The following is a 25,992-nucleotide window of genomic DNA, read 5'->3' on the forward strand; positions in this document are numbered from 1 at the left end:
TAGCAATTTATCTAAAATTAAAAATGATAATCTCATATAACAGTTTCATTTGTCTGATACCAAGCTTTTGATGACTTAAAGATAACATTTCAATATTTCTTTTTGCTTTCTTTCTTACCAGAGAATATTTTTTTTCTATTTTTTTTAGGTGAAACTATCATATATTTATATATTTATTTTTCAGAAAGAAAATCTATCCTAATATGGAATATGGATTCTAGATACTCAAAACGATCTTGAAAAAGAACAAAGCTAGAAGATATATATTTTCTGATTTCAAACCATATAAAGCTACAATAATTGAATCAGTGTAGTACTGTTCTAAAGGCAGATATATAAACCATTGGAGTTAAATACAAGCCTAGAGCTAAATTCTTCCCTATATTGTCAAGTTATTTTTGACAAGGTTTCCACGAACATTTGGTGGTGGCAATAATAATCTTTTAACTAAATATTGTTGAAAAATAATAATTACATGGAAAAGAATAAAATTGGACCCTTACCTAATCCCACATACAAGTATTAACTCAAAATAGATAAAAGACCTAAATATAAATCTTAAGACTATAAACTTTTAGAAGAAAATCTGGCTCATAAAACCTCACAACATTGAAATTGGCAGTGTTTCTTGGATATGATTTCAATGGCACAGGCAACAGAAGAGTATACAAACTCCCTAAAAAATAAAAAAATATTGTATATCCAAAGACAATGTAAACAGAGTTAAAAGTTACTAATAGAATTGGATAAAATATTTCTAAATGCTATATCTGAAGGTATATTAATATTCCAACTAGAAATCCTAAAAATTAACAAAAATAAAGGCAAACAATACCATTTAGAGATAGGTAAAAGACTAACATAAATAATGAATCTCCACAGATAACCAATCTTAGTTGTCTGATGGATGGAAAAACTTGTTTCTCTGGTTCTGGTGTGTGTTACCTATTTCTTCTCTGTAGTTAATCTCTTTGAGTATTTTCTCTAGCACTGGTTTTGAAGACAAATTCCTTCACTTTCTGTTTGTCATGGAAGCTTCTTATTTCCCCATCTAATTTGATAGAAAGTTTTGCTGGGTAGAAGATTTTTGGCTGGAAGTTGTTTTCTTTCAGAGTTTGGAATATGTTACTCCAAGCCCTTCTGGCTCTCATGACTTGGTTTGGGAAGTCTGGAGTGATTCTAATCGGTTTGCCTCTGAATGTCACTTGGCCCTTTGTTTTTTTTGCCTTTAAGATTCTCTGCTTGGCTTCCACATTGGTCATTCTGACAATTATGTGGCGTGGGGATCCTCTTCTCCGATCCTGTCTAAAGGGAGTTCTATAAGTTTCCTGGATCTGTGTATCAACCTCTTGGTCTATGTTTGGAAATTTTTCTGCTATTACTTCCTTGAAGAGATTGTTGATCCCTTTGGTATCACTTTCTTTTCCCTCCTCTATTCCAATTATTCTTAGGTTAGCTCTCTTAAAATGGGCCCATATTTCTTCAATGTCAGATTCCTGCTGTCAGATATTTTTTTCTAGATTAGAATCTATGCGTTCATTTTTGGAATGATTATCTTCTAAGAGCTAGATTCTGTTCTCCATGTGGTCTAATCGGTTGTTTGTGCTTCGAATTGAGGCCTTTACTTCATTAATTGTATCCTTTATCTCTTTTTGGCTCTCTCTGAGTTCTTTTCGAGCACCTCTATTATTTCTACAGTTATTTTCCTGATTTGATCTTCTAGAAATCTCTGATTTTCTGTTTTATCGGGTTCTGATGTTGTGGGGTTGTGGGCATTCATTGCTCCAGTGTTATTCCTCTTTCCCATGATTTCGGAAGTTTGTGCCTTCTCTGGGTTCTTCCCTTGGGTCACTATGACTTCACTTAAGGTGCTCTGGATCTCGAGTCAGTAGTATCTCAGACCCCACTACTCCTTTACTGGGTTGTATCACAGAGTCTCCGACCCAGGGAATCGATAGAGGCTGCTTTAAACTATGGGGGGTGCCAGGTTGCACGTTCTCCTATGGTGTGATATCTCTGCCACCACCACTCCCCCACTGGGTCAAGTCCCAGGGAGTACAGTACTGGGATTTCTCCTCTGTTGCCCGCAATTTGACTCACTGTTTTTGAGTTCGCAGATGTAGCTGTACTGGACTTGGTGAATTCGTTGCTGCTGCCGCCAGTGGCAATATGGCGCTGCTGCTGTGCCCTCGGCCGTGAGGCTGGCTTATTTCTTCTTGGTTTTGAGTTCCACTCTGAGTACCTGCAGCGTGTGCTGAGCTCAGCCACTGGGAGCTTTAGATGTTCCCTGTGCTGAAAAATCCCGCCTTGCTATTCTGCAGCGGCTCACCTCGGCCTGTTGTGGCCGTCCGGTGAACTTGCCGCTGCCGCCGGCAGTATGGCGCTGCTGCCGCGTTCTCGGGCGTGAGGCCGGTATATCTCCTCTGTGGCTCTGAGCTCTGTTCTCAGTCCGCTTTCTCTCTGGAGCCTGGTGATTTTTTTGTTTCTCTGGTGATGGTGTTTTCTGGCTATGAAAGGCGCTGATTTTGTGGTAATGGAGATTGGTTGTTAGCGGGGTTCTTAAGCCCCGCTTTTCTTGGTCGCCATCTTCTACAGAAATTATTTAGACAAAGCTGGGTACTGAGAAATACTTCTTTGTGGGCTTAAAAGTTGGGTATCATTTTGATAGACGAAGATCAACAGAATAAGTGTGGCTGCAAAAGTAACACAAGGCAACATAAGGTTAGACAAGTATAAAGAAGATTCTTTTTATTGGGCTTTACGCTTTCTAAAAAAAATACTTTGGAAATACCTAACATGATAGATAACTCTGCTATTAATAATTCTAGTAGAAACAAACTGTATTGGTGTCTTTCCCTATAGTGGTTCAATGCACAGAGAAAGACGCAAATTTTTAAGGTCTGCACTGAAGGAATTGGCTACTGTCCTTTCTGATCAGCCTGGCTTGCTTGGTCCCAAGGTAATTGATTTAATTCTTCAATAAGTGTACCATATGAAAAAATTTTAAAAACATTTCTTCTATGTGAGATTTTGCTCCAGTTTGAGTCAAGATATTTTTATTTAGCTGAGTATCAATTTGTTGACACTCCTACATCACACTTCACATTTTTCTCACTTTTTTGTGTGCATGCTTTTCCTTATACATACCTTTAAGTTCTTTTCTGTCCTCTTATACTCTCTTTTGAATATAATATAACTTTTACTTAGAAAAAGATTGACTAGATTTTGTTTTTAATCTTTGAATGAGACTAAACAATGTTATTTTTTTTAAATAGGCACTTTTTGTTTTTATGGCATTATCTTTTGCTCGTGATGAAATTATCTGGCTTCTTCGTCATGCAGATAACATGCCAAAGAAGAGTGCAGATGACTTTATAGATAAGTAAGTGAGCAACATTAGAAAAAGACTCTCTGTTTATTCTGACTTGTATTTTGTGGAACATGAGGACTTGTAGTTGAAGCAAAGTTATCTTTGAAAACTTTAGGGCTTTTTATGTTTGTTATAACAAAAATATTTGTAACATATCACTAGATGATATGAATTAGGGTACAAAATCAGCTTCTATTTGAAATTAAGAAATTTAATGTTTTCTTTCTAGTTTACTAGGTGATGATAAAATTGTTTTTTCTCTTGCTTTGCCCAGTAATAATTTCCTATGAGTTTATTTTTTGAAGCATTTACTACACAAAACATTTAAATAGGAGTCCTTAACAAAGTAGAGTTACAACCTAGGGTGTCAAATCAATGAAGTCGAGAAATGAGTGCATGCAGAGAGGAAAAAAATTATTTCTTGCTCATCCTCTTGCACCTGTGATTTAGCAATGTGTTTATGAGATATTCATATTTCGTTTTTATTTTAGATTTCTTGCTAACAATTTTTAGTCTTAGCATTTTTTTGTTTTTATTTCTTTCATGATTTCTTTAGTCATAAAATAGTTTTAAAGTGGAGTAATCAACATTAAATTAAATATTAAACAATGTTCTTTTTAAGGAAAAAGGATTTTAGAAACATCAAAAGTATTTAATATTTTCTTTGCTAACAGTGAGTTCTTGAAATGTTCTTCTTGAATTTTTACAAAGGCACATTGCTGAATTAATATTTTACATGGAAGAACTTAGAGCACATGTAAGGAAATACGGACCTGTAATGCAGAGGTATTATGTGCAGTACCTTTCTGGCTTTGATGCTGTTGTTCTCAATGAACTCGTGCAGGTAAAAACTATCTTATATTATTCTTTCTTTTGTTCTTTCCTCCCTGACTTTTTATTATATGTTTTGTTTGTTCACAGTATTTGAACAGACAACTGTTGTTGTCTAACTGCTTGTGCCAAGCAGTGAAGATAGAAATGTAAAAAATTCATGGTCATTATTTTATCAAGGAAATCATTGTGGAGATGAGGAAATAATTAGCTGTAGTGTAGTGTGGTAGGTGTTAAGCCTACGTGTATACAGAGCTCTGAATGAGCACGAGAAAGAGAACAATTATTCTCATGATGGAGGTATACCCTAACCAAATTATAGAGGACTTGGAAAAGAGCAGGTCAATCCTAACTCCAAAACACTACTTAGAAAGATCACGCTGACTCATTGTGGGTGAATTGCTTGGAGGCCAAGGGAAGAGGCCGAAAGTCTAGAGAGAAGAAAAATTACTACAGTAGGTTAGGTGAGAACTGATCAGAACTTGGACAGTGGCTATGGAGATACAGAGGAGATGACTGAGACATTAAATTAGGTTTTAGAGGAAAAGAAGAAAAACTATTTTTGAATACTGTATTAGAGAATGGCACGTAAATATTTAATCCAGACGTTCTGAATTTTTTTCTTTTGGGATTTTCCTCTGTTGAATTCTAGCCTTAGTTTTTTTTTTTTTAAATTTCCATCTTGTCTTTATTCATTTTTTTCATCTTAATATAAATTTCCTATATTTCTATTCAAGTAAATGGACTGAAAGGAAAATGTATTTTAATTTGCTTCTGAAAATTTGATTTGATTTCTAAAAGTCACAGATCTCTAAAATCACTTTAAGCCAATAAACAGAACAGAGAAAAAGCAGTAAAAAAAAAAAAAAATTCTTCTCTATTAAGGACACTCTGTAGCTTTTGGTTTTAAGCTAATCTATTTCTTCATTTATCCACTAGATGGAGCTCAGATACTTCCTTTTAAGAATGACCAATAAGAAAGAGAACAGAAAACTTGTTATATCCCCAGAGTATTACTGCCTTGTCCCAATTTTACTTGTGAATAGTTATTACCAGATAATCCAGGCTGTAGTTACTGTTCATTATTTTATTTCTACTAGAATCAAGTCTACAAAGGAAACCAAAAACTCCTGGTTTTATATTATTTTTGAAACTATTTTCTGGCTATTTGAGTAGCTATTAATAAATTTTACAGATTTTTTGATACAGTGTTAAAACATTAAAGTCACTTGAAGTCTATTAATGTCTTATATTAAGTGAGAAAATTAATTCCTAGTTTCCTGGGATTTTAGTCATATAAATAGTAGTTATTAGCAGGCATGAAGCTGGCATTAATAGTTGCTGGATTTGTTGATAGCATCTATTAAATTTATATGAGAACTCTGTGAGGGCAGGTATAGTTATCCTTGTTTGTTGGAGGAAAAAGATCTAATGTAACTTGCTTGAAATCACATAGTCCGTAAGGAATAGAGCTATTCACACTCAAGTCTTCAGTCTAAATTTGAACTTTTTACCACCCTCTTCTGTTGCAAAATACATCCATAAAACTTTAACTTCTTGCTAAGGTAAATTTAGAACAGAGTTTGTAAATGTGCTAATATAGTTCATTGTAATGTTAATTTTTTATTAAGGTAAAGTATGAATAACATATACCATTTTTTTGATTGATTGATTCATTGATGGTATGCCACCATCCAGGGGCTTTCTCCCTCCGGGCTATGCTTCCAGACCTATTTTATATTTTTATTTGGAAACAGGCTCTCACTAAGTTGCTGAGAGCCTCATTAAGTAGCTGAGACTGGCTTCAAACCTGTGCAATCCTCCTGTCTCGCCTCCCAAGAGCAGGAATTACAAGCGTGTGTGCCACCACTCCCAGCTTAACATATACCATTTAGGTATAGTTTAACGATACATTCAGGTTGTTGTATAGGTCTCAGTATTTTGAAAATGTATTATGTATGTTGCTTGTAAACTAACCATACTTTAAAATATTTTAGTACTCACTTTTTATTCAGTTTATCAAATATTCATTTTCCTTTCTTAAATTTTTTTCAGTGTTGAGAATTGAATCATGCTAGACAGGTGCTTTATCATTGAACTATACCCTCAAGTATTCAATCATTTTCTTAACCAATTTCAGAGAGGGGAGGATTTTTTTTTTTTTGGTCCTGATTTTATTGAGATGTAATTTGTATGTATTAAAATCACCTGTTTTTAGTGTATGTTTATACTTTTGGTAGTTATATATATTCATGTAATTACCTACCACATTCAAAGTGTGGAGCATTTGCAATACCTTTAAAACTTTTCTTGTGAAGCCGGGCGTGGTGGCGCACGCTTGTAATCACAGCATTCGGGAGGCTGAGACCTGTAGGATCGCAGTTCGCGGACAGCCTCAGCTACTTAGTGAGGCCCTCTGCAACTCAGTGAGACCCGGTTTCAAAATAATAAAAAGCAGAGCAGGGGGTGTAGCTCGGAGGTCAAATGCCACTGGATTCAATCCCCAAACCTGCAAAAAAAAAAACAAAAAACTTTTTTTGTGTACCTTTATGGCATATTTCCCCATATACCCCCAACAACAAATGATTTGCTGTCATTACAGTTTTCCCTTTACTAAATTTTCATATAAATGAAATCACAGGCCGGGCATGATGGTGCATGCTTGTAATCCCAGCGCTTGGGAGGAACTTAGTGAGACCCTGTTTCCAAATAAAATATAAAATAGGTCTGGAAGTATATAGCTCGGAGGTAGCAAGCCCCTGGGTTTCATCCCCAGCACCACAAAATAAATAAATAAAAAATAAATCACATACTTTATAATTACTTTCTACTTTTCTCACCTAGAATGTTTTTGACGTTCATGTTATAGTACATATTAGCATTTCATTCCTTTTTATGTCTGAGAAATATTCCACAGAATGGCTCCATTATCCATAAGTTATGGACTTAGGGGCTTTTTTTTTTTTTGTGGTAATGAGGATTGAACTCAGGGGCATTCTACGTCCAAGCTATACCCACAGCCCTATTTTTTATTCTTTATTTTGAAACAGGGTGTCACTAAGTTTTGGCAGGCTTGGTAGCTTAGACTGGCTGAGAACCTGTGATCCACCTTGTCTCACTTCCAAGTATTGGGATTACAAGTGTGCATTACCACATCTGGTTCAACTGGATGTTTTTAACATTACTCTTTCTTCATTTTCCAGAATCTTTCTGTTTGCCCTGAAGATGAATCAATCATCATGTCCTCTTTTGTTAACACTATGACTTCCCTAAGTGTAAAACAAGGTAAATCTTTGAAATATAGGCATAGTTTCTTCTAATTAGGTTTTTTAGCTTGATTATTTAGAGAATTTAACATTGCCATTGGAACCATTTTCAAAATAGAGTTCACTAATGTTAGGTTTGTTTATATTTGTTACATAGTCAAGCTCCAGAAATTTTTCATTTTAAAAAGATGAAAACTCAGTCCACTAAACACACTGTTTTCTTCTCTATCTGGTCCCTCAAAATCACCATTCTACTTTGTTTCTGTAAGTTTGACTGTTCTGGATACCTCAAATAAGTGAAACCATATAGTTTTGTCTTTTTGCAACTAGCTTCTTTCTTTTTTCTTTGGCGGGAGTCTCATTATATCTCCCAGGCTAGCCTCCAACTTCTTGGGCTCAAGAAAACCTGCTTTAGCCACCCAAGTAGCTGGGACTTCAGGTGCAATGCCACCACACCAAGCTTTATATGACTGTTTAATTTCACTGAGCATAATGTTTTCAAGGTTTAACTATGTTATATTGTGTGTCACAGTTTCAGTTTTAGGACTGAGTAATATTTCAGTGTAATTATATGCTGCATTTTGTTTTTTCCTTCATTTGTCCAGATGTAAGTTTGCTTCCACCTTTGACTATCATGAATATTACTGCTGTGAATATGGGTATAAAATATTTCTTTGGGACTGATTTTAATTCTTTTGGTTATATACCCAGAAATGCAGCAGTCTTTGCTCTTAAATTTTAATACATTATTATAGATTTGTAAAAACATTAATTTGCTTTGTTATCTTTTTTGTTCTCATCATTGCAGTTGAAGATGGGGAAGTATTTGACTTCAGAGGAATGAGATTAGATTGGTTTAGGTTACAGGTAAGAATAACTTTTATTGTTGTTCTCTTTTGTTGCTGAATAGTTAACATGAAAACTTTTATAAGCAAACTACATAAATTGTTATATGCCTATTGAAAAAACTTCTTAGTATAACTAACCATAAAAGATACAGTTCATACTAGTTATTAAAGTTGGATAAATATATTTCTAATTTAAACCAATAAAGAAGTTTTTAAATACATTTAAATGAAAGCACCCAGCTAGGCATGGTGATACATGCCTGGAATCTTAGTACTTGGGAGGCTAAGACAAGAGAATCACAGGTTTGAGGCCATCCTTACAACTTCATGTGACCCTCAGCTGTTTAATAGAACCTTGTGCTAGCTGGGCATGGTGGCACACGCTTGTAAATCCCAGTGCTTGGGATGCTGAGACAGAATTGCACAGGTTCGAAGCCAGTCTCAGCATAAAGAACCTGTGTCCAAATAAATTATAAAAAATAGGGCTGGGGGTATAGCCTGGAGGTAAAAATGCCCCTGGGTTTCACCCTTCAGTACCACACACACACACAAAAAAAAAGACCTTGTTTCACAATAAAATAAATAAATAAATGAAAAAAAAAGGGCTGGGGGTAGAATTCTACCTTGGAGGTGGAATGTTCCTGGGTTCAATTCCCATTACCATGATTAAAAGGAGAGAGGGAGAAAGGAAAAGGAAAAAAAGCACCAATTTTTTTTTTTTTTTTTTTTTTTTTTTTTTTTTTTTTTTTTTGGTGGTACTGGGGGTGGAACCCAGAGGCTTTTTACCTCTGGGCTATACTTTATATTTTATTTGGAAACAGGGTCTCACAAAGTTGCTGAGAGCCTTACTAAGTAACTAAGGCTGGCTTTGAACCTGTGTGATCCTCCTGTCTCAGCCTCTCAAGCGCGGGGATTACAAGCATGCACCACCACGCCCGGCAGCACCGAATCTTTGTTGAAAAATATTTATAATCCATTTGTTGACTGCTTTAGATCAAAATTTTAAGGCTTATACTACTCAATTCTACTCGTATAGTATGAGAGCAGCTATACAGGGTTGTGGCTATGTTCCAACAAAATTTTACTTATTAAAACAGCTAGTTCAAAGGCCATAATTTATAGTCATCACATGGTCTAGTGCCAAAAGCTTTAAAGTTTTTTATTTTTATTTTATTTTTGGTATTGGGTATTGAACCCCAGGGGCATTCTACCTCTGAGGTATATCCCCAGCTCTATTTTATTTTTATTTTGAAACAAGGTCTCACTAGGTTGATGAGAGTCTCACTATTTAATTATTCACAGTATAGGAAGCCACATGAGTATTATCATATACACATCATTTTTTCCATGTCTCTTTGTCCTGCAAGAGTGGTGGGCAGGTGGAGTAGGGGCAGATGAATGCTTAGTATGCAGTGGGTTTGTGCTACAGGTAACGAACACTTAAGTTTAAGGAACCTGTTGTTCTGTCATCAACAGTGTGTGTTGCTCTTTGTTCCAAGAAAAGCATTATTTCATGTCTCAAGTTTGATAGCGTCTAAACAGTCCTAAAAAGTAGCCTAGGAAATGAGTGGTCCAGACTTTATATAAAGCCTTGCATACCTAACTAGAGATATAGGAATACATGAGAATCATGAAGGAGTATTTTCCAACAGCCAGAACTCTGGCCAGAATCTTAATTCTTCTGTTGCCCATCACAGCTAGTTATTTCCTAGATTAAACTTTTTTTTTCTTCCCGGTACTGGGGATTGAACCTAGGGCCATTCTACCCCTGAGATACACTCTCAGCCCTGTTTTTTAATTCCTCATTTTGAAATAGGATCTCACTAAGTTGCGAAGAGCCTCACTAAGTAGCTGAGGTGGCCATGAACCTGGGACCCACCTCTCTCAGCTTCCCAAGTACTGAGATTGCAAGTGTGTGCCGCCACACCCGGTAGATTAAACTTGTTAAACTGTCACCACTCTAGATGAGACTATCATATCCTGCCCAGTTTCTTGTCACCATAACCTCCTAATAGATTTCTGCCTCCTTTGGTTTCCTGGTCACACAACCCCATATTTCCCACCTTTTTTAATACAGAGTCTTCTTTCTAAAAATAAAAATTGGCCATCACACAGAACCTCAGTGATTCACCAAAAATTTTAAATTCTTTTTCTTTTTTTTCTTTTTTCTTTATTGTGGTACTGGGAACTCAGAAACAGTCTACCTCTGAGCCACATACCAATCCTATTTTATTTTTTATTTGAAAACAAGGTCTCTAAGTTGCTTAGAGTCTTTTTGCGGGTCTGGGGATGGAACCCGGGCATTCAACCTCCAAGCTACACCCCCTGCCCTATTTTTTTTATTCTTTTATTTTGAAACTGGGTCTCACCGAATTGCACAGGGCCTCACTCAGCCTCCCGAATGCTGGGATTACAAGCATGCGCCACCACGCTTGGCTTTGCTGAGAGACTTGCTAAGTTCCTGAGGCTGGCTTTGAACCTGTGATTGTCCTATCTCAGCCTCTCTAGTATCGGGATTATAGGCTTGTGTTGTAGTGCCTGGTGTAATTTTTCTTTAATACCATGTAAGGGTGTATATAATCTAGTTAAATCTCATCTTTCATCATTTTCCTTCGCTTGTTTACACTCATTCTTGTCATAGTGACAAGTACTTAATCTGTAGTCAACTTTCCTATTCTTATTACCTGTTCATTATTCTGTTCTCTGTAGTATGGTATCCCAATTGTTTAAGTTTCTTTCCCTACAAACTGTTTTGATGGTTTTGTTGAAGTCCCACTACCTTTTTGTCTAGCCTACACTAATTTTTTACTATTTTAGTACTTTTATAGAATTCATCAAATTACTACTACTATCTTGTTTTTTGTGATTCTATATAATCTAAAACCTCACTGAATCAACATGTATAAATAGTACTTACTTTCCTTTGATGTTTTCTGCATTTGTTTTCTTTCTTCAAAGTAGGTTACAAATTTCTTTTGGTAAGTTAAGATGACAGCTAATTATTTTATACTGTAGGTATTGTAACATAAGTTTCTTTGGTGTTTAAGGTGAATATGTTAGATTCTACTTTATAGATGTTAATAGTTCAGTTTATTTATAGAAATTCTCGATGGGAATTACAAGTTAAGATTATTACAGTAAAGATTAAAAAATATTACTGATACAGTGTCACAATAGGTAGTTTAAGTCTTTTTCAGTAATGGATTTTTTTCCCTGTAAGATGAAAAATCTAAAAATCACTGTGTCTATTTAAACTACTTTTACTGTTTGTTGTACTTTTACAGGCATATACTAGTGTCTCTAAGGCTTCACTTGGCCTTGCTGATCACCGAGAACTTGGGAAGATGATGAATACAATAATATTTCATACAAAAATGGTAGATTCATTGGTGGAAATGTTGGTGGAAACATCAGATCTCTCTATATTTTGGTATGTTATAATTTTCCTTAAATCTGGATTTGAATTTTTCAGTACCCAAATATAAGTTCCTTAATTATTTATGTCTAGTATAGTCCTTAAGACATTCAGTAAGAGACTCTCAAGAATAAAGAAACTAGTAGTTTTCTATAAAAACTTGTTATAAAAAATAGTTCAAATTACTGTTAAGTCCCACTTTTGCATGATTTGACTAAGGGAGAAAAATGTTGTGAATCATTGTCAATGTTGGAACTAGTAACTTTACTTTGGTGGTGTTAAATATTGGTGTTATGATGATGTGAAGACTATTCCCTGCATTGTGCTTTACTCTCTTTTGCTTCGGACATAGCCCTTCTTATTATACTTAGTACTGTAGTTTACTTTTCTCCCCTTTTTTTGCCACCAGAAAATATGAAAGAAGGTTATGTTTTTGGCACATAATAAAGAAATACATGTTTGAATGAGTAAATGAACTTGGTTGGGAGCAGACTAATCAACAGTGGGGCCAGAATTCAAACTGAAGTATTCTGGTTCATAGCTCTATAGTATCAACTGTATTTATTTCCTGCTTCTTGCCCCCCCCACCTCTTTCCTTTATGAAAGTGAAATGGAATAGCCTATCTCTAAAATGCTTATATAATCTAATTATTTCTAAAATGCTTATATAATCTGGATAGATAGTAGTCATAATTTCTACATAATGAATAAAAGTCATTACGAAAAGCATTTTCTTTTATATTGGAAAATAATCTACAATGAATTAGGTGATTCATTCAAATGCCACACGTGCACGTGTGTATGTGTATGTGTGTGTGTGGTTACTGAGGAATTGAGCCCAGGAGCATTGTACCTCTGAGTTACACCCCAATCCTATTTTTTATTCTTTAGTTGGAAACCGGGTCTTACTAAGTTGCGGAGGGCCCACTAAGTAGCTCAGGCCAGCTATGAACCTGTGATCCTCCCATCTCAGCCTCCCAAGTACTGGGGTTACAAGCATGCACTACCATGCCTGGCTAGGATGCCTTTCATTAGTATGGTAAAAGAAATCTAAATCACCAGGTAGAAAGGCCTGCTTCTTTAAGAATTTTAAAGATTATTTGGAATCCTGTATTATCCTAGAAAGAAAATTAAAACACTTTATGTCTAGATACTTTTAGTTATGGAAAGATTCCTATTGCAAAAGAAGGATTCAACAATTAGTACATTCAGTAATGTTTAAATTTTATAATTTTCTGTTATATTTAATTTTTATCTGTATTTTCTCACAGTTGCTTTCTAATTTACATGCTGATATCTAATGTAAAGATATATTTATTATTTTTTTTCCTTTTTTTTCCTGGTACTGGGGCTGGAACCCAGGGGCCTTATACCTTCAGGCTACATTCCCAGACCTATTTATATTTTTATTTGGAAACAGGATCTCACTAAGTTGCTGAGAGCCTCACTAAGCTGAGGCTAGCTTCAAACCTGCTCAATCCTCCTGTCTCAGCCTCCCAAGTACTGGGATTACAAGCGTGGGCCATCATGCTTGGCAACTATTTCTTTTTTGCTCATTATTCTAAGATGTATTTATATACTATCAACTTACATTCATTGCATTTATTTATTTATTTTTTATTTATTTATTTTTTGGTGGTACTGGGGTTCCTGGAAGGCCTTCTATCTCCCGGCTACACTCCCAGACCTATTTTATATACTTTTTATTTGGAAACGGTCTCTTAAGCCAGCACAGCTGGCTTCGAACCTGCGTGATCCTCCTGTCTCTGCCTCCCAAGCGTGGGGATTACAAGCATGCACCACCATGCCCAGCTTCATTCATTGCATTTAGATTAATATCTTAAATTTGTAAGTAAAGCTGGGCATGGCAGCGCACGCTTGTAATCCCCGTGCTTGGGAGGCAGAGACAGGAGGATTGCGCAGGTTTGAAGCCAGACTGGCTTAAGAGACCCTGTTTCCAAATAAAAAAATATATAAAATAGGTCCAGGAGTGTAGCCCGGAGGTAGAAGGGTTTCCAGGAACCCCAGTACCACCACCCCCAAAAATAATTTTTAAAAATGTGTATGTCGTTTAAAATTGATAGCATGTGACTATTTGGCATTGTTTTTCTTTCTTAATATTACTTAAAATAGTGGTATTTCTTAAAGTTGTTAATGACTTAGCTTTAATACTGTATAAGTCTTAAATGTCATATAATAATATTCCATAAATGGCTTTTTAAGATTTTATTTTAAAAATGGCAGTTAATATATAAATAGTATTACTCTGAAATGATTATTCTCATAGAAAAGATATTTTATTGGGAACAACTATGAAGGAAATAAATGCAACCCTTTAGTAACTTTCACTTGAATCAAAGTAAGTTAACTATAGGTTACTATTTCAGAAAAATTTTAACTATAAACTATATAACTATACTACTACAAAAATTGTAATTTTGATTTTCAATTTGTTTCTCAATGCAGTTTTTATAGTCGTGCTTTCGAGAAGATGTTTCAACAGTGTTTGGAGTTACCCTCTCAGTCAAGATATTCAATTGCATTTCCACTACTTTGTACTCATTTTATGAGTTGCACACATGAACTGTGTCCAGAAGAGGTAATTTCATTATAGTGCTATAATTTATATGGATATAGAGTAAACTAATTAAACGTATAACCAACCCATTACCCAATTTCATGTCATATCTAAAGCATCTCTGGGCACAGTCAGAAAAATGCTGAGTAGCTAATGTTTTAGAAGTGTAATAGATTAGATATATATGTGAATAGAGAAACATACATGTGTGTGTCACATATCAACATACACATATCAGCATATAGTAAAGCCTTTATTAAATGATGGATCATAGCCGGGTGTGGTGGTGCATGCTTGTAATCCCCGTGCTTGGGAGGCTGAGACAGGAGGATCGCATAAGTTTGAAGCCAGCTACTTAGTGAGGCTCTCCGCAACTTAGTGAGACCCTGTTACCAAATAAAATATAAAATAGGTTTGGGAGTATAGCCAAGAGGTAGAAAAGCCCCTGGGTTCCACCCCCAGTACCACCACCAAAAAAAAAAAAAATGATGGATCAGATATTTATGATAATGAAACATGCAGTAATTAAGTTTGTATACTTGTATTTCCTATTAATATTATTAAAAGGACTTGAAAAATTAGTTTCTGGGTTATTGAATAAACATGAAATAAAGAGAAATCTCACTGTTAATATAATAGATGTATTAAAATACAAGTTTATTGATATTTGTGAGGCAGACACACATATGTGTATACACACAAATGCAATTAATGAGAAACTGAACCAATCAATAGTTTTATTGATCCCAAATATCTATCAAAAATATACACACGTTCAAAGTGTCGGTTTGACCAGAGGAATATGTTTCAATGTTCTATCACATAGCAGGAAGACAGTAGTTTATATTATATGTTTTTAAATTGCCAGAAACTAGATTTATTTATTATTATTATTATTTTTTTTTTTTTGGTGGTGGTACTGGGGATGGAACCCAGGGGCCTTCTACCTCCGGGCTAAACTCCCAGACCTATTTTATTTTTTTTATTTGGAAACAGGGTCTCTTAAGCCAGCTGAGACTGGCTTTGAACCTGCGTGATCCTCCTGTCTCAGCCTCCCAAGCGCGGGGATTACAAGCATACACCACCACACTCAGCTAGAAACTAGATTTTTAATGTTTTTACTACAAAAAAAATGAATTGATAAAGTAATATGTTATTTAGTTTGATTGTATTTTTCTACAGTATACACATAGATTAAAACATCATGGTGTTGTGGGGTATAGCTCAGTAGTAGAGCTCTTGGTTGTGTAAAGATGGCTCTTGGTTAAATACCCAGCAGTGCAATAAAACAAGAAAAGCAACCCATCACATTGTATCCCATAAATATACAGTTATCATTTGTCAATTGGAGATAAATAAAAAGAGGGGAATATTTGAAGATATTTTGTTGTGAAAGTGATTTAAGAATACATGTTAAAAGAAAGTAGCCAGGTGTGGTGGTGCACACCTATAATCCCAGTACTTGGGAGGCTGAGACAAGAGGATTGCAGGTTGAAGACCAGCTCCAGCAACTTAGCAAAACTTTTTTTTTCTTTTTCTTTTCTTTTCTTTCTTTTTTTTTTTTTTTTTTTTTTTGTGTGTGTGTGTGTGTGTGTGTGTGTGTGTGTGTGTGTGTGTGTGGTACTGGAGTTGGAACCCAGGGGCATTCTACCTCTGAGCTACACCTCCAGTCCCATTTTTTATTCTTTATTTTTAAACAAGGTCTCACTGAGTTGCAAAGGGCCTCACTAAGTAGCTGAGGCTGTCCACGAACCATGATCCTCCTGTTTCAGCCTCCCAAATACTGGGATTACAAGCATGTGCCACCACACCCAGCTAGCAAAACTTCTAAGAACATAGTGAGACCCTGTTTCAAAACAAAAATTAAAACTGGGCTGGGAGTGTAGCTTGGAGGTAGAATGTCCCTGGGTTCAATCCCTGGTGCCACATTAAAAAAAGTGGAAGATGAGAGAATGAATTTTAAACATTTTATCTCTTTGTAAAGTATTTTAATACATAATAAAAAAAAGAGAAAAAAAAAACAGAAGCTGGGATGTGGCTCAGTAGTAGTATACTTGCCAAGCTTGCTTGACGCCTTCAGCTAAACCCCCACTAGTGCAGATAAAGAAGAATAAAGTAAATTTGAAAGTGTGTGTATAATATCCTCCAAACTAAATATAATTTTCCCCTCTGTTTTCAAAGAATGCATATTAATCTTCTCATCTTTTTCTTTTATTCCTCCCCCAAGGGTGGAGGTTGATTTCAGAAATTTTGAATGTCTTGTAATTTATTAACTTGATTCCCAGTGTTTTTACTTAAGAATTTGAGCTTTTTTTTTTTTTCTGTTTATACATTAGAGTTGTGTCAAAGTTTACATTGCTAGTTGTAAATTTTTAAATTATATGATTGGAAAACCTTAAGTCTGTTCTTGGTCATGGTATATATATTTTTGGTGGTACTGGGGTTCCTGGAAACCCTTCTATCTCCGGGTTACACTCCCAGGCCTATTTTTATACTTTTTTATTTGGAAACAGGGTCTCTTAATCCAGTGCGGCTCCTCCTGTCTCCACCTCCTAAGTGCGGGGATTACAAGCGTGTGCCACCACGCCCGGCTAGTTTTTTAATGTTTAATAACTAGATTTAGGACTTTGTGGAATTTGAAAATAAAATGTATTTTTTGTGGATCTCCCACCCCTTTGGTACAGGGGATTGAACCCAGGGAGATTCTACTTTGGAGCTATACCCCTAGCCCTTTTTATTTATTATTATTATTATTATTATTATTATTATTATTATTAATTATTATTATTTATTATTATTATTACAGTACTGGGGATTGAACCTGGGGGATTCTATTTCTGAGCTTTATTCTTTATTTTTTGAAACAGAGTTTCATTAAGTTAGAGAGGGCCTCACTAACTGTGAGGCTGTCTGTGAACCTGCTATCCTCTTGTCTCAACCTCCCAAGTACTGGAATTACAAGCATGGGTCACCACACCTGGCCTGTTTTACTTTTTGTTTTGAAACAAGGCCTTGCTAGGTTGCTGAGTGTGTCACTGAGTTGCTAAGCTTGGTCTTAAACCCGTAATCCTCAACTACTGGTTTTACAGGTGTGCACTACCATACCCTGCTGAATAGATTTTTATGTTAAGGAAATATTGAACTTTAAAGATTTCTCTTAAACATACATTTCTTATATAACCAACAAGTACTTATAATTTTATATTAAGTATGTGCAAATAAAATTGGTCAAATAAAAAAGTCAGTTGCTACAAGAGATAAATCGGTTACTCTCTTTATTGCAAAATAGAACTTGTAACTTAATTTTCCATGTTTATTTAAAATGTTTCAGATCAGACTACTTTTTTGTAACTATTATCATCATCATTCTGCCTTAACAGAGACATCATATTGGAGATCGCAGTCTTTCCTTATGTAACATGTTCCTGGATGAAATGGCCAAACAAGCCCGAAATCTCATCACTGATATTTGCACAGAACAGTGTACTCTTAGTGACCAGGTAGGATTTTTTGTTTTTTTTTTTTTTTCAAATACTGAGGATTGATCCCAAGGGCATTCTACCTCTGAGCTGTACTCCCAGCCCTATTTTTATTCTGTTATTTTAAAACAGAGTCTCACTTAGTAGCTGAGGTTGTCTGGGAACCTGCAATCCTTCTGTCTCAGCCTTCTGAATACTGGGATTACAAGCATGTACCACCACACCCAGCTAACTAGTTAATAATTTAGATGTTTTTTATTGATAGGAAATTTGTGTGTGAAAACAAGAAAATAAATGAGATATAGTTACTACTTTACCTTCCTTTTCTAGATTCTTAAACTCTCAGTTAAGCCCATTATCTTTTTTTGTGAAACTTCTTTAACAATTTATTGTCTTTCAGATCTGATACTTTTGACAAGATTATATGTAGTATTTGTGGTTTTCATCAAGGGATACATAGTGTCTAGTTATTTGGTATTTTTTTTTTTGTGGTGTTTGCACACAAAAAATGATTCTGTTCTTTCAATGGTGGTTGCAAAATACTGTTGTTTCTTTTTCATATATAATTTGTGATACATTTTCAAATATATTATCCATATTGAAGATCACATTGTACCATATTTGTCCAGTGGGGGGACTTTCAGTGACTTGAGAGCTTTTATACTGTCTTGCAATCTAGCATGATAAGCCTCGTCTTTATATGTTTGTAGTCAGACTTGGAATCAGTTACTTCTCCTGGTTCCTTTTAGTGGGAAATAGTATATCTTTCTGTGTATGTGTTTGTGGTATTGGGGATTGAACCCAGGGACATTCTACCTCTGAGCTACACCCTAGCTCCATATTTTATTTATTTATTTTTTGGTGGTACTGGGGTTCCTGGAAACCCTTCTACCTCTGGGCTACACTACCAGACCTACTTTTATACTTTTTTATTTGGACACAGGGTCATTAAGCCAGGGCGGCTGGCTTCGAACCTATGCAGGGATTACAAGCGTGCACCACCATGCCCGGTTTATATTTTATTTTTTATTTTAAAATAGAGTCACACTAAGTTGCAGTGGGCCTCGCTAGGTGTCTGAGGCTGGCCACAAACCTGTGGTCCTCTTGTTTTAGCATCCCAAGCACTGGGAGTATAGGTGTAGGCTCGCACGCCCAGCCTTAATCAAACTTAACTTTAGTTAAGGACTAAAATGTACATATTCTAGGTGTGTGCAATGTATGGGCTCTGCTACAAGTTCTCGGTTCTGCCAGTGTAGTGGAAAAGCACCTATACAATAGCATTTGAACAAATGAATGGCTGTCTTCCTTTAAAACTTTATTCACAATAGTAAATAGTTGGCCAGATTTTGTCCACTGGCAATTTTTGACACCCTATCCTTAGTATATTCTATAGGAAGGGCATATAAGGATCAGTATTAATTCCCTATGATCTTTCATGCTGCTTATTGTTTGTGCCCTTTGTACCAAAATTTCTTGGCTTTTTGCATAATCCTGTTTTACTTATCTGAATATTTTAAACATTTTTTCATTTTTCTCTGGTATAAAGCTTTGCCATGAGAATCTTATGAGATTCCAATTTTCTTTTTTTAGATCACTTGCAGTTTTTTACTAAATAGCTGTAAAACGCGTGTGAAATTAATTTTTCTGGTCTTGTGCAAGGAGTTGTTCAGGATAATTTTTTCTTTCTCTCCAGATTATGGTTTTCTGTTATTTACATTTAGCATTAACAAATAAGATTGCTTGAGCCATGCATGGTGGCTCACACTTGTAATCCCAGCATTTTGGGAGGCTGAGACCTGAGGATCGTGGTTCACAATTGCTTGCTATTCCAAATTTTCTCTTTTTCCTACCTCCCATATGTATTTTCTAGTTTCTTCATCTCTTCTTGTAATACTGTCTTGGTAGAGAGCCCTAGATGATCATTTTGACAACTAATCAGGACCAGAGTATTTCAGCCCATTTAAACCTTACTGTAGGCCCTTGTAAACACCTACTGTCAAGTGAATACTGTAAATTCTGTGGGATTCCCCTTTCTCAGGTTCATCATTGTTTCTGTTGCTTCTCTCTCTTTTTTTCATAGATATCATATTATTATATATCCAAAGAAATATCATATGAACCACATATGTAATTTAAAATTTTTGAGTAGCTATGTTAAAAATATAAAAAAGAGCTAGGTGTGGTGGTGTATGCCTATAATCCCAGTACTTGGAAGATGAGACAAGAATCACAGGTTAGAGGCCAGCCTCAGTAATGTAGCAAGGCCCTTAGCAACCTAGTGAGACCCTGTTTCAAAATAAAAATAAAATGAAGCTGGTGGTAGAGCTTAGGTAGAATGTCCCGGGGTTCAATCCCTAGTATCAAAAAAAAAAAAAAAAAAAAAGTGTGTGTGTATGTGTGTGTGTGTAGAAATAGAAAACAGTTTTTGTAATATATTGGATTAACCTAACATGTATATAGTTCATTATTTAAGCATATTATCTTGGTAATAAAATATTTTGCATTATTTTTAACTAAATTTTAAAAATCTGGTATGTATTTTACACTTAAAGAAAAACTGAATTTGGGCTAGGCACATTCCTACTGTACAGTAGCTGTATGTGGTACTTTGCTGCTGTATTATAGTACAGCTCTGCTTCTGCCTATAAATAGTCTTTCTCTTTTTGTTTGCCTGGTATGTTTCCTGTCAAACTGAATGAATTATTTACTATTTTTACCTTATGTGTTTTTTTGTAATAATGGTATTAGCAGATTAGATTGAAACCTTTGTGTCATTTTGATTCTTCTTTATTGCACCGCACATCTCAGTTGCCAAATTCTGCTAATTCTCTCAGAAGTCTCAAGTATGGGTGCTTTTCTTAATTTTTATTTCATGTGCATTATTTTTTACCACTATTTAACACATTTTCTGGTTGTCCTTGTTACTAGTTTTGTTTCAGTGTGTTCTGCTAGCTTTTTAGAGTTAGTCTTAGAAAATAGCTCCTCATGCTTTAGTTCTGTTTGTAAAAACTGCCACCATCATTAGGATTGCTTACAGTTTAAAACCTAACCTCTGGCCTGGCATTCAGGAACCCTGACAACTAACACCTCTCTACTTCACCTTGCACTTTATGCTCCACACCACTCCAATTCTCATTACACTCTGAGTTCATTGTTTCTTTACGTAGTTTGTTTTTATAGGTCACTTAATTCTAGTAAATGTTCTTATTACTTGCTTGCCTGGTATGTTTTTACATACTCTTTAAATAAGAATTTAATAGTCATGATATAATTTCCTCTGTGAAGTATTTATTCACAAAGATTTACCTGTTTCTGTGTGGCTACCCAAGTTGGCTAGGTAAGCTGGACTACTCGCTTATATCACTGTTGTTACTACTAACATGATATTTGCTACGTAGTTGGCTTCAGCTAAGATTGTTTGAATAGTTATGCTTTCAAAGTGATTGATTTAATGTTTCATTCTTATCTAAATTCAGTTGCTGCCTAAGCATTGTGCCAAAACCATCAGTCAAGCAGTGAATAAGAAATCGAAAAAACAGACTGGTAAGAAAGGGGAACCTGAAAGAGAAAAACCAGGTGTTGAGAGCATGAGGAAAAACAGGCTGGTAGTCACCAAGTAAGCCCACTACCTTTGTTTATCTTACTTTTCTGGAAGAAACTTTATTTTATCCTTTTTACTTTATTCCTGTGGCAGTAGTGCTGAGAAAATGGTAGTAATTATGTATTCTTTATTTTCCAGTCTTTATTATTTTAATCTTTGTAAGCTTGATTAGCCTGTTAGTGTTATTTTTTTCTAAAATGTAGATTTTGGAGTTGTAGAAAATAACATATATAATAAATGGTGTTTGTCTTGATGTATTCACTGTAGAAGTCCAAAAATCTGTCTAAAATTGTCTGGGGTACACTATTAGCATGTTGTAATTTTTAACTTACTTAAAATCAGGTAACAGAGACTTTATTTTGGCATATTATAGTATATTAGAATATGTCCAATGCCATTTCAAAATGGAAATATCAGGCCGGGCGTGGTGGCGCACACTTGTAATCCCTGCGCTTGGGAGGCTGAGACAGGAGGATCTCACAGGTTCGAAGCCAGCCTCAGCTACTTAGTGAGGCTTTCAGCAACTTAGTGAGACCCTGTTTCCAAATAAAATATAAAAAAGGTCTGGGAGTATAGCCCAGAGGTAGAAAGCCTCTGGGTTCCACCCCCAGTACCACCCCCCCCAAAAAAAAAAAAAAGGAAATATCAGAGAAGGTAGTATTTATGGATTCTTTATTTACTCATTTGATTATTTGAAGGGGGAGGTATAGATGGACAGGCAGTAATTGGGTGAATATTCTTTTTGCTTAAATTTCTAATAAAAAGCAAATTTTCTATTATTTTTCCAAGTTGAGCAAGCCATTGCCATTTTATAAACAGTGTTCCTTCTCTCATTAAAAAAAATTACAGCAGCAGTTGGGAATAAGTCAGTATAGCCCTTATATTAGCTGAATATAGAAACAAAGGAATAATACTTTTTTAAAAAGTGCTCTCATAAGTTAGTTGTACACATAAAGATCCTAAACTTTGACAGTTTAAGAAAGAAAAAAAATAAAATTCTTCCAGTAGTGGCTTTAGATAAGTTCTGATATGTTTATGAAAATTAATTTTGTATTAACTATGGTAATGTGCCATATACTTTATTAACTGTTTATTAATATTTTTCAGCCTTGATAAATTGCACACTGCACTTTCTGAGTTATGCTTCTCTATAAATTATGTACCGAACATGGTTGTATGGGAACATACCTTTACCCCACGAGAATATTTGACTTCCCATCTGGAAATCCGCTTTACTAAGTAAGAAAAAATATAAACTGTTTTGTTTGTTGGTTCAGTTAATAAGTTTATTGTATTATTAATATTACTACAGTGTTTACTTTTACGAGGAAAAGCATTAGTGGAATCAGTGTATTATAAAGAATAGTGAGCTGAGAATTGCTTAAATTACTCCTCAGATTTGCATCCCATACCTGTTATTAACAGGTAACACTGGGTCGTCCACTTCATCTCAGTGAGTCTTAGGTTCTTTATATGCAAAATTAGATAATTGGAGCACCTTATTGTGTATGTGGGGGTGTCTGAGGGTGAAGAACTGGGGTTGAACCAGGGATATTCTACTTCTAATCTATACCTCCAGCCCTATTTTATTTTCATTTTGAAATAAGGTTTCATTAATTTGAAGATTTTGTTTAGTTTTACATAAAGCCTAAAGTACTACTGAGAACAGTATCAAATGATTTCAAGCAGTGGACTAAATAAGTAATCCATTGTTCCTTAACATAAATGTATGTAATTTTTGAAACCCTCTTTATGGCTGGGAATGGTAACACATGCCTGTAATCCCAGTGCTTGGGAGGCTGAGACAGGAGGATTGCAGGTTCAAGGCCAGCCTCAGCAACTTGTGAGACCCTATCTCAAAATAAAAAATAAAATAGGACTGGAAGTATAGCTTGGAGATAGAATGTCTCTGAAGTCAGTCGCCAGTGAGAGAGAAACAGACCAACAGACAGATACACACCAGTCACATTAAAAAAAACTTCTTTTTGCTTATATCATTTTTGTTACTGTTCTTATGTTTTTAATCATTTAAATTTTTGTTTCATTGCAGTTTTAGTTCAGTCTTTTAACATTTTTTGGAATAATGACAGTAGTGATTTCATGGCTTTTTGAAAAGTTATTTTAAAAATCAGTTTTATTACATATTTAATATTAGATATTAATAGGTTAAATCACCTATTTATATAAACAGAAAAGCCATATCTCTTATATTATTCTCTGCCTCCTTCCTCTTCTCCAGGTCAATTGTTGGTATGACTATGTACAATCAAGCCACACAGGAAATTGCAAAACCATCAGAGCTTCTAACAAGTGTAAGAGCGTACATGACTGTACTCCAGTCAATAGAAAATTACGTGCAGATTGATATTACAAGAGTATTTAATAATGTTCTTCTCCAACAAACACAACATTTAGACAGTCACGGAGAGCCAACCATTACAAGTCTTTATACAAATTGGTAAGCACCACATTTGAAAGTTTGGAGTGGTGAGGTAATGGAGGGTAAAACCTCAGCAAAGCTGGAAAAGGTAGGGGAGGAAAGAGGCTGAGGTTGCTTAATGGAGGAGCTACATTGGATTATGTGTATAAGTGTGAATGTAGCATCATCAACCTGGACACCCATTGCTGGGAGGAGGGAGGGTACCAAGTACTGTGTGAATGTATGCCGTTGTCAGTATGATCCACATTATGATGTGAAACTACAGTGTACCAATAAGTATAAATAAATTCCCAACATTTAAAAAAAATTTTGGATAGAAATTGCTTTTTATAATGAACTGCCCAGGAAAAATTAATTAATTATGGATAAGTGCTCATTCATTTTATCACTCAACTTAAAATTATAAGCAAGATATAAGTTTGAATTAAATAATTTCTTTCAGTTATAAATGTACTTTTCTCTATAGGTATTTGGAAACTTTATTAAGACAAGTCAGTAATGGCCATATAGCTTATTTCCCTGCAATGAAAGCATTTGTGAACTTACCTACAGAAAATGAACTAACATTCAATGCAGAGGAATATTCTGACATATCAGGTGAATAATACTGTAACATGGTTTAGAGAATGAAGAAAACTACTTTTTTTAGCTTTTGATTCTGTTGTGACTATTTTCTTTATAACAGACTTTCCTTATGGTTTTGTGTTAATTTGTTCCTAAAATGGGATATTTTCATTCCATCAAAAGCATAAAATTAATTTTATTTATTTTCAGAAATGAGATCATTATCAGAGCTACTAGGCCCATATGGTATGAAGTTCCTCAGTGAAAGCCTTATGTGGCATATTTCATCACAAGTTGCTGAACTTAAGGTAATACAGTCTTTATCAGCTTTACCTTTTGAATTATTAATTTAAAAAAATTTCAAGAATGAGGACAGCAAGCCTAGAATGTCAAAGTAATAAACATGAAAATATGAACATGTGAGTGAAATTAAGGAGCTAGCAGAGCGTTTTTTGGCATCTTAGTTATCTTGGTTTTACAGGTGGGAAAACAGAATGCTTAAAGAGGTGAATTCACTTTTCAATTGGGAATGAAACCGTTTTCTTGACATTTTTAGTCAGCCCTCATTCTGTTGTATTTGATGTTGTACTTGAAGTAATCAAGGTTGAAATTCCAGCCAAAGTTACGTGTTCATATTTATATATGAATAGATGGTGATCCTCCTGTCTCAGCCTCCCAAGCACTGGGATTACAAGTGTGCGTTACCACACTCAACCTTGCTGTTTAATTGAATTTAATATTTTGGTAGAGCAATATAAATAAGCCTATTTTGTATCTCAGTATTCAAGAGAGTTCAGCATGTTCTTAACAGACAGCTGTAGAATCTGGCCTCCACTTTTTTTCAATGCTTTTCCTGCTCCAGCCTGGCTGGCCTACTTGGTGGTGTGTCATCAGAGAATACCCTACACCGAGAAATTGTCCTAGCTTACCTTCCTTCTCATAGCATTGATGTATGTTTCAAATGTCTCTGTATCAGAAAGAATGTCCTTTCCTGACCACACTTAAAATAGCAAATTGTGCTTTATTTTTTTCTAACCAGCTATATGTATATCTTACTTGTGAATGCCTGCCATTGTGTGAGACACTGTTTTTGTCTCACTGGGATATAAATTTAATGATAAATTTTCTTAAAACTTTTAAGAAATAATGTCCAGTACATAGTAGGTATTTTAGTAAATTTGTTGGGGTGAAAAATAAAAATTGCTAGCTTTCTTAGTCATGTGTAGTGGTGCACGTTTGTTATCCAGCATTTGAGAGGCTGAACAGGAGGATCACGGTTCAAGAACAGTCTTAGCTACTACTTAGGCCCTCTGCAAAACAGTGAGACCCTGTTTCAAAATAAAGAATAAAAAATAGGGCTCGAGGTGTAGCTCAGAGGTAGAATGCCCCTGGGTTCAACCTCAGTACCACAAAAAAAACAAACAAATAAAAAAATTTGCTAGCTTCCTTGACTTTGCTTTGCTCTCATATTAACTTCTTTTAAGTCCTTAATCGTCCTTAGAAACTAGGAAAGAAAGGTCAGGAAAGATTAGTGAGTAACTTACCAAGGCTCACATGTGTAATAGTAGCAAATCCAAAATTTGAACCCTTGTAGTTATAA

At 35.1% G+C, this 25,992-nt stretch overlaps 1 protein-coding gene across 4 annotated transcripts in view; it reads left to right on the forward strand.

Annotated features, from left to right (window-relative positions):
- Positions 1-25,992, forward strand: part of NCKAP1 (NCK associated protein 1) — a gene marked incomplete at both ends in the record, with an annotated part of 100,956 nt that overhangs the window by 56,229 nt on the left and 18,735 nt on the right. For all 4 annotated transcript variants that reach the window (XM_080688775.1, XM_080688777.1, XM_080688774.1 and 1 more), the window contains 13 exons: positions 2,863-2,959; positions 3,276-3,382; positions 4,082-4,214; positions 7,405-7,486; positions 8,276-8,334; positions 11,600-11,745; positions 14,197-14,329; positions 17,689-17,808; positions 21,264-21,403; positions 22,496-22,627; positions 23,628-23,846; positions 24,295-24,425; positions 24,603-24,700. In XM_080688775.1, coding sequence (XP_080544901.1) covers positions 2,863-2,959; positions 3,276-3,382; positions 4,082-4,214; positions 7,405-7,486; positions 8,276-8,334; positions 11,600-11,745; positions 14,197-14,329; positions 17,689-17,808; positions 21,264-21,403; positions 22,496-22,627; positions 23,628-23,846; positions 24,295-24,425; positions 24,603-24,700 — 1,597 coding nt within the window. The remainder of the gene's footprint in view (positions 1-2,862; positions 2,960-3,275; positions 3,383-4,081; positions 4,215-7,404; positions 7,487-8,275; positions 8,335-11,599; positions 11,746-14,196; positions 14,330-17,688; positions 17,809-21,263; positions 21,404-22,495; positions 22,628-23,627; positions 23,847-24,294; positions 24,426-24,602; positions 24,701-25,992) is intronic.

This window comes from Muscardinus avellanarius (genome assembly GCF_963383645.1).
Source record: "Muscardinus avellanarius genome assembly, chromosome: 2".
NCBI lineage: Eukaryota > Metazoa > Chordata > Mammalia > Rodentia > Gliridae > Muscardinus > Muscardinus avellanarius.